At 50.2% G+C, this 9,389-nt stretch overlaps 1 protein-coding gene across 1 annotated transcript in view; it reads right to left on the bottom strand.

The window, feature by feature from the left end:
* Positions 1–1,013: 1,013 nt before the first annotated feature.
* Positions 1,014–9,389, bottom strand: part of POLB (DNA polymerase beta) — a 28,327-nt gene continuing 19,951 nt past the window's right edge. The window contains exons 12-14 of the mRNA XM_066639335.1: positions 6,967–7,031; positions 6,577–6,716; positions 1,014–1,221 (exon numbers count right to left, since the gene is read on the bottom strand). Of these exons, the coding sequence (XP_066495432.1) occupies positions 1,127–1,221; positions 6,577–6,716; positions 6,967–7,031 (300 nt within the window). The 3' untranslated portion in view covers positions 1,014–1,126. The remainder of the gene's footprint in view (positions 1,222–6,576; positions 6,717–6,966; positions 7,032–9,389) is intronic.

Below are 9,389 nucleotides of genomic sequence, written 5' to 3'. Positions count from 1 at the left end.
TAAAATTTCTCCAGCTTCTGGTGATGTGCTGCCCACAGGCCCAGATCCCATGCTTCTCTTGCCAATCAGTAAATGTCCCAGGAAGATGATTAAAGTTTCATTGTGCAGAGGTTCACAGCAGCTCTGCCAAAAGCCCTCTGGGAGCAAGATTTATTTATTCCAGAGATGTTTTTACTGTTTTTCTGAACTCTAAAAAAGTTTCCTTCCAAGATAGTTCACCCCAATTAAAGTATTCAAATATAAAAGCAAAAATAAGCACAGAATCCTCCTCCTCCCAAGGCAATTCACGTTTCTGTGGTCACAGAGAGGTGCCTGTGCAGAGGGCATGTTAGTACTATTGGGGGGGGGGGCGTGGTAGCATGGAAACAGTGAGGACAAGACCTGATGGGGCCCAGGGTGGAAAATGGCATGAACCCAATGCAGCCACTGAGTTGAACATCACTGCTGGTGCACCAAGGTTTGTCCTTCCAAGGAAATAATGTGGCCTCCTGCAGCAGCCCTCTACCATCATCAAATAGAAGTACTACAATTTTCAAAGTTTTACTTTTCTTGGCACACTAACCTCTATGGTCTTTGCCTAGAGTGCTGTCACTTCTGGGAGACTCTTCCAGGTTCAGCAGCTCTAGAGCAAATGTCTTACAATTGTCTGTCCCTCATCCTCTGCCAGCTCTACCCACAGAGGAAGGCTCTGCTGGCAAAGGAAGAGGGACAGACAATTTGGTACTACAGACAGTGCCACAGAACCTGGAAGAGTTTTTCAGCATTTTTCAAACACTGTGCTCCAAACTCCTGCGGCAGGCCTGGGGACCTTCTGAGGCACATTGGTTGAAAAATTGCACATCCAGTACAAGGCTTGAGGTTCCTCTCTGCAGCCACTTTCTGCACTGGAAGGACATGCTCAAGTGAAGATAGGACACATCCACTAAGGAAAGGTGGGTCAGTTGCAAAAGCACACACCCCACAATACACCGAGTGGTTCTTTAATTATTACAGCACACATATCACTGAAGCACCAGTCACTTTCACGCCCCTCTTTCCAGGACAGAACCAAGCTGAAAGTGTGCTCCCCGGCCAGGCTGCTGCTGTCTCACCCCCATTTAGAGTGCCTGGCTTCTGAGGAGAGCTGTCATTCGCTCCGATCTTTGGGCTCTCGGTACTTCCACTGGATGTAGTCGAAGATGTCCTTCTCACTGTCCACAGGGAGGGGTTCCCCTGCGACTCCTGCAGAGACAGTGCAAAAGAGGAGGGTCACAGGAAGTCACAAAGGTCTGCACCTCCATTTAGGGGATGTCAGTCTTGGGGGGGGGGCTTTGTTGCAAACCCCTGCAAGAAGCCAGCAGTAGTGGGGTCCAACTGACACCTGGGGTGTCAACAGTGGTGCAGCGACATCACCCCCCTTCCCCAGCTTCCAGAAGGGCTCTGATTTGGAACCAATCAGAGCACAGGGTGGGGGGGGGGTGTCATGAATATGTACATGTTAGGCCTAGGTTGGCAGTGGAAGCCTGAGCCACACTAAGACAGTGTAACTGAGAAGCTGCTAGCAGTTCCTAGCTGCAACAATAAACAAAAAGATTGTTGTCTCTTCTTTGCTGGCCAGAAAGGACAGATAACTAGAATTGCAACCCACTGGAATGTTTAACACCTTAGTAGACAGAGAGGCACCTGATCAAGCTGATGGAGTGCAGCTGTGGAACTCCGGTTGGGAGGGGAAAAGAACTATGGGGGAAGGCCGACAGGAGCCGAGGGGCATCCGGTTCGGGACTCCTCATCCCTATGGGATGAGGATGGGGAGGTTAGAGAACAACAAGACAAAGGCAGGGTAGGAGAAGAAATTGGGAAAGGTAGGGAGATGGGATGTGATAGACAGTTTGGCACAATGAGAGGATGCAGGGACAAAGGAGCGAATAAGCAGCCCATCCTGGGGCATTCCGTGTATAAATGCTTTTATGCGAATGCCCGAAGTCTACGAGCAAAGGTGGGAGAACTGGAATGTCTGGTGACAAGGGAAAATATTGACATAGTGGGCATAACGGAAACCTGGTGGAATGCGGAGAATCAGTGGGATACCGCAATCCCGGGCTATAAACTCTACAGGAGGGACAGGCAGGGGCGTGTTGGAGGTGGGGTGGCCCTTTATGTTAAGGAAGGGATAGAATCCAGCAAAGTAGAGATTGAAGGTGGGTCCGACTCCACCGTAGAATCTCTGTGGGTTAAATTACCAGGCTTGAGCAGCGATGTAATACTGGGGGTGTGCTATCGTCCTCCAGACCAGAAATCTGATGGGGACCTTGAAATGAGGAAACAGATCAGGGAGGTGACAAGGAAGGACAGGGTTGTAATCATGGGGGACTTCAATTATCCTCATATTGACTGGGTCAATTTGTATTCTGGTCACGATAAGGAAACCGGATTTCTTGACGTGCTAAATGACTGTGGCTTAGATCAGCTAGTCACGGAGCCCACCAGAGGACAGGTGACTCTGGATTTAATTTTGTGCGGTACGCAGGACCTGGTTAGAGATGTAAACGTTACTGAGCCATTGGGGAACAGTGATCATGCTGCGATCCGTTTTGACGTGCACGTTGGGGGAAGAATACCAGGCAAATCTCTAACAAAAACCCTTGACTTCCGACGGGCGGACTTCCCTCAAATGAGGAGGCTGGTTAGAAGGAGGTTGAAAGGGAGGGTAAAAAGAGTCCAGTCTCTCCAGAGTGCATGGAGGCTGCTTAAAACAACAGTAATAGAGGCCCAGCAGAGGTGTATACCGCAAAGAAAGAAGGGTTCCACTAAATCCAGGAGAGTGCCCGCATGGCTAACCAGCCAAGTTAGAGAGGCCATAAAGGGCAAGGAAGCTTCCTTCCGTAAATGGAAGTCTTGCCCTAATGAAGAGAATAAAAAGGAACATAAACTGTGGCAAAAGAAATGTAAGAAGGTGATAGGGGAGGCCAAGCGAGACTATGAGGAACGCATGGCCAGCAACATTAAGGGGAATAATAAAAGCTTCTTCAAATATGTTAGAAGCAGGAAACCCGCCAGAGAAGCGGTTGGCCCTCTGGATGGTGAGGGAGGGAAAGGGGAGATAAAAGGAGACTTAGAGATGGCAGAGAAATTAAATGAGTTCTTTGCATCCGTCTTCACGGCAGAAGACCTCGGGCAGATACCGCTGCCCGAACGGCCCCTCCTAACCGAGGAGTTAAGTCAGATAGAGGTTAAAAGAGAAGATGTTTCAGACCTCATTGATAAATTAAAGATCAATAAGTCACCGGGCCCTGATGGCATCCACCCAAGGGTTATTAAGGAATTGAAGAACGAAGTTGCAGATCTCTTGACTAAGGTATGCAACTTGTCCCTCAAAACGGCCACGGTACCAGAAGATTGGAGGATAGCAAATGTCACGCCTATTTTTAAAAAGGGAAAGAGGGGGGACCCGGGAAACTATAGGCCGGTCAGCCTAACATCTATACCGGGTAAGATGGTGGAATGCCTCATCAAAGATAGGATCTCAAAACACATAGACGAACAGGCCTTGCTGAGGGAGAGTCAGCATGGCTTCTGTAAGGGTAAGTCTTGCCTCACAAACCTTATAGAATTCTTTGAAAAGGTCAACAGGCATGTGGATGCGGGAGAACCCGTGGACATTATATATCTGGACTTTCAGAAGGCGTTTAACACGGTCCCTCACCAAAGGCTACTGAAAAAACTCCACAGTCAGGGAATTAGAGGACAGGTCCTCTCCTGGATTGAGAACTGGTTGGAGGCCAGGAAGCAGAGAGTGGGTGTCAATGGGCAATTTTCACAATGGAGAGAGGTGAAAAGCGGTGTGCCCCAAGGATCTGTCCTGGGACCGGTGCTTTTCAACCTCTTCATAAATGACCTGGAGACAGGGTTGAGCAGTGAAGTGGCTAAGTTTGCAGACGACACCAAACTTTTCCGAGTGGTAAAGACCAGAAGTGATTGTGAGGAGCTCCAGAAGGATCTCTCCAGACTGGCAGAATGGGCAGCAAAATGGCAGATGCGCTTCAATGTCAGTAAGTGTAAAGTCATGCACATTGGGGCAAAAAATCAAAACTTTAGATATAGGCTGATGGGTTCTGAGCTGTCTGTGACAGATCAGGAGAGAGATCTTGGGGTGGTGGTGGACAGGTCGATGAAAGTGTCGACCCAATGTGCGGCGGCAGTGAAGAAGGCCAATTCTATGCTTGGGATCATTAGGAAGGGTATTGAGAACAAAACGGTTAGTATTATAATGCCGTTGTACAAATCGATGGTAAGGCCACACCTGGAGTATTGTGTCCAGTTCTGGTCGCCGCATCTCAAAAAAGACATAGTGGAAATGGAAAAGGTGCAAAAGAGAGCGACTAAGATGATTACGGGGCTGGGGCACCTTCCTTATGAGGAAAGGCTACGGCGTTTGGGCCTCTTCAGCCTAGAAAAGAGACGCTTGAGGGGGGACATGATTGAGACATACAAAATTATGCAGGGGATGGACAGAGTGGATAGGGAGATGCTCTTTACACTCTCACATAATACCAGAACCAGGGGACATCCACTAAAATTGAGTGTTGGGCGGGTTAGGACAGACAAAAGAAAATATTTCTTTACTCAGCGCGTGGTCGGTCTGTGGAACTCCTTGCCACAGGATGTGGTGCTGGCGTCTAGCCTAGACGCCTTTAAAAGGGGATTGGACGAGTTTCTGGAGGGAAAATCCATTATGGGGTACAAGCCATGATGTGTATGCGCAACCTCCTGATTTTAGGAATGGGTTAAGTCAGAATGCCAGATGTAGGGGAGAGCACCAGGACGAGGTCTCTTGTTATCTGGTGTGCTCCCTGGGGCATTTGGTGGGCCGCTGTGAGATACAGGAAGCTGGACTAGATGGGCCTATGGCCTGATCCAGTGGGGCTGTTCTTATGTTCTTATGTTCTTATGTTCTTATGAGGGGCTAGCAACCAGGTCAACTTTAAGAAGGTTCTGTCCTCAAAAGTTTCTGATTGGACAGTCTAAATAAGTATGAAGTCACCTCAATACTATTAGCATGAGAAGTATAATAATGAGTACCCAAGGGGTGTGTCCGGTTCCCTCTTGGACAGAGTTTTTGGGTGCACATCCTGCATGCTGTGAGCTCCATTGTCCACCATGGGCACCTGGCCTCATAGGTAGCCCTGGAGCTAAAAGATCTACAAGAGTAACTGACCCAGGTGAGAGATAGGGATGAATAGAGATAGCCAGCTAGCTTTATTATTTCATTGCTGGTATGTTTCCTAGATGTTTATGCCTCTAGCATTTGCTGCCTTACTGTAATCTCATGTAACCTTATGTACTTAGTAAACTAACATCTTTTACTAAGCTGTTTCATTGTCTGTTGGGGCAAAGGTTCAGAATCCTGCATAGCTGTTCAGCAAGCTACCAAGTACTCATTGAGGTCTAAGTAACTTGAGGACCAAAGCTTTAATTGGAAAAAGCGCTCAGTGCCTGCAAGGGATAGAATTAAGCCTAGAGAGTGTCCCTGGACTGAGGCACTGGCACATACAGGGTGGTGGCAGTCCTACTGAACAGAGGGGCCTTGAGGGCTTTAGGGTTCGAGAACCAAGAAGTCTGAGCACCCCAAACCCCCTAAGTCTGCAACAGAGAGCCATTGTGCTCAATGCTCCAAGCACTTGCCCGGCAAGTGTAGCACACATACACCCCTGAGGAGAGCCTGGAAAACCCCTGGAGCACCATAAGGGGGATAGGCTGCCCCAGCCACCCCCTTCAAGCTGTGCCACTACAAGACACAAGTTCTGTGAACAGATTATAGAGAGGGCATTTAGTGAGGGATCCTGCTTCAGGATTGTACTTTGGCCAGGGCTGCTAGGAGAGCTTTTGACCCATGAAGAGGAGACTTGCCTTGTATGGCAATGTTCTGCCAGTAGAGTAAGATGGGCAGACAATTCATTACTACGGACAGCTGCCCTAGAAACCGAGGTGAAGAACTCGAACCTGCAGGAGTTTTTCAGTGATTTTCAACCACTGTGCTTCAAACCCCCACGGCGCACCTGTGGACCTTTCACAGCACACTGGCTGAAAATCGCTGCTCACGGTTGTTCTAATCCCCTCCCTGCTGCAGCAGACGTCTGGGAAGAAGACCAAGGACAAGCCCGGGCTGTGGGTGAAACCCCGGCAAGCTACACAGTCGACATACAAGCAAAGCACTTTCCTTAGGGACACAAATGCCACGTGGCATTAGGAGAACTGGCGCCAATTCAGCAGCGGGTAGTGGCAGCCGTGTTCCACAGGGACACACTGAATTGCAAAAGAATGTAAAGGGAAAGAAGATGAGGCCAACATAATGCAGGCAGGCGGCAGCAGGAACCAGGAAGGGAGTCAGTCTGAGCATTGCCCAGGCCATGCCCCCCCAACATCTGGCCACTGTAAACCCATCTCTGCAATCCTGAGAACCAGCCAATTCTGAGGGAAGTTGTTCTTCCAGGGACTCTGAGAAAAGCCGGATCCCGGAACACACCAGGACTGCAGTCTGGCAGAAACGATCTGCCCCCCTCCACTGTGAAACTCCCCCTAAAAGGACAGAGCACTCACCCGTGACCCCCAGAGGCCGGATGGTGTATTCGTTGAGAGTGAAGCCCATCTCAAGGGCATGGGTGCGCATGTTCTTGTTGAAGATGTCGCTCCCAGTGAAGTACAGGACCCCGCAGTAATACTGATCCTTGGGAATCAATCTAGCCGGGAAGCAGAAGCAGGCGTTCAGAAGCAGTAGAAGTGCCTCCTCTCCCCCACTTTCTGACCACTGAAACATCCAGTGGCGCCTGCTCACAGGCGCACAACAATGAGAGGTGGCATCCAAAACTGCTGCTGCAGTAGCCTCTGCAAGCAGCAAAGGAAGGCAGAGGGAGCCAGAGGACAGCAGATCCAAGGTGCTCCAAAGGCCACCCACCTCCCTCCGGGCAAGCATCACAGCTTGAGATTTACCTGATATCAATTCTTCTGTAAGGGTAATCGGTTCCCTCCTCATTGCTTGGGAGTCGACACACTCCCTGCGAGGAAAGAAAGACCACAAACAAAGCAATCAAAACATCATAAGCAGAGCCTTGCTGGATCAGGTCAAAGGCCCACCTAGTCCAGCTTCCTGTGTCTCACAGTGGTCCACCAGATGCCTCAGGGAGCACACAAGGCAACAAGATGCCTATGTCCTGGTGCCATTCCCCTGCACCTGGTATTCAGAGACAGCCTACTTCTAAAGCCAGGAGGCTGCACATACCTATTGAGGCTTGTGACCTATAATGGACTTTTTCTCCAGAAATCTATCCAATCCGCATTTAAATGCATCTAGGCCAGGCACCATCCCCACATCCTAAGTCAGGGGTGCCCAAAACCCGGCCCTGGGGCCACATGCGGCCCTCAAGGCCTCTCAATGCGGCCCTCAGGGAGTCCCCAGTCTCCAATGAGCCTCTGGCCCTCTGGAGATTTGTTGAAGCCCGCACTGGCCCGACGCAACTGCTCTCAGAGTGAGGGTGACTGTTTGACCTCTCGTGTGAGCGGTGGGATGAGGGCTCCCTCCACTGCTTGCTGTTTCATGTCTGTGATGTAGTAGCGGCAGCAAAGGAAAGGCCAGTCTTGCTTTGTGCAAGACCTTTATAAACCTTGAGCTATTGCAAGACCTTCATTCATTCATATGTTAATCTTTAAACAGCCACCGGGTAGATGGGACTCGTCAGCCTAGGAAGGCAGCTCATCTAAGAGAAGGAAACTCTGATCCCAAACCTCCACTGCCTTGTGGCTACATCCAGTTCTGGAAAAGGCTTCAGGAGTCAACCTCGAGGCAAAATCAGGAGCCGGAGTCCCTTAGGCAGTTCATGGCTGAACACAGTCACGTTCTGGCAACTCCTGCGACGCCGCTGGAACCAACCGTATTGGCTTCTGCCTTTCCATTGGACCATTCCAGCGACGTGGAGAGGGGGGATTTGCTGCATGGGTAACAGCCTATCCTCCATACCTTCTTTACCCAGGCTTCGCGCACTGGAGAGGACACTCCAACTTCGCCATACGGCGTCGGCACAACACGGGAAGCAGCAGTTTACCGGTTATAAGTCTTTGCTCGATTGGCGTAGAGCATGACGCCAGGGGCTGCTTCCGACGGTGGGAGAGATCATTGCATCTCATTGGGCAGCTACCGCCCGCCTTAAGCTGGGCAGTCCCCAGCCAGTAAGGTGTTGCCTCGCCACGGTCCGTTAACCTCATGGGGTGCGTGGGGTTTAGGGTGAAAACCGACAAGCGGATCGACAACTCTGCACCATGCAACAGAAAACAGAAAACTACTGCCCTAAAGCTGGGCACCTGGAACGTTAGGACAATGACACCTGGCTTCTCTGATGACCTGCAAGAAATAGACGACGCACGCAAAACAGCTGTCATCGACATGGAGCTGAGCAGACTGCAGATGGACATCGTCGCCCTTCAAGAGACTAGGCTGCCAGATTCCGGATCTGTCAAGGAGAGAAATTTCTCATTTTTCTGGCAGGGAAAACCACCAAACGAAACCAGGGAACATGGCGTTGGCTTTGCGGTCAGAAATACCCTGCTGAAATCCATCATCCCACCTACTGTGGGAAGTGAAAGAATTTTGTCCCTGCAGCTCCAGTCATCAGCAGGACCTATCACTCTCATCAGTGCTTATGCACCGACTCTGTCGTCTCCAGCAGAAGCCAAAGACAAATTCTATGATGACCTGGCCACCACTGTCAAGAAAATCCCTGTAAAAGAGCCATTGTTCATCCTCGGCGATTTCAATGCTAGAGTTGGTGCTGATAACAGTTCATGGCCCACTTGCTTAGGTCAGTTTGGCACTGGGAGGATGAACGAAAATGGCCAACGCCTGCTAGAGTTTTGCTGTCATCACGGTCTCTGTGTCAGCAACACATTCTTCAACACAAAGCCCCAACATAGAGTCTCTTGGAGACATCCAAGATCAAAGCACTGGCACCAGCTCGACCTGATCCTCACCAGACGCTCCAGCCTTCCCAGCATCAAGATCACACGCAGTTATCATGGTGCTGCCTGCGACACTGACCACTCCCTGGTGTGCAGCAGAGTGAAACTGCAAACAAAGCGACTGTATCACACGAAAAAGGAAGGAAGACCTCGCATTGATACCAGCAAGACCCGGGATCAGAGAAAAGTGGAGGAATTTGCACAAGCGCTTGAGGAATCTCTTCCAGGCCCGGCCGACGCAAACGCATCCAGCAGATGGGAACATTTCAAGAATACCGTTTACAACACCGCCTTGTCCATATTCGGCAAGAAGACCAACAAGGCGGCAGACTGGTTTGAAGCCCACTCTGAGGAGTTGACACCAGTCATTGAGGAAAAGAGGAGAGCTCAAGCAGCATACAAGG

The sequence above is a fragment of the Tiliqua scincoides genome, chromosome 11 (assembly GCF_035046505.1).
Source record: "Tiliqua scincoides isolate rTilSci1 chromosome 11, rTilSci1.hap2, whole genome shotgun sequence".
NCBI lineage: Eukaryota > Metazoa > Chordata > Lepidosauria > Squamata > Scincidae > Tiliqua > Tiliqua scincoides.
This window is presented reverse-complemented; position numbering and strand designations above follow the sequence as displayed.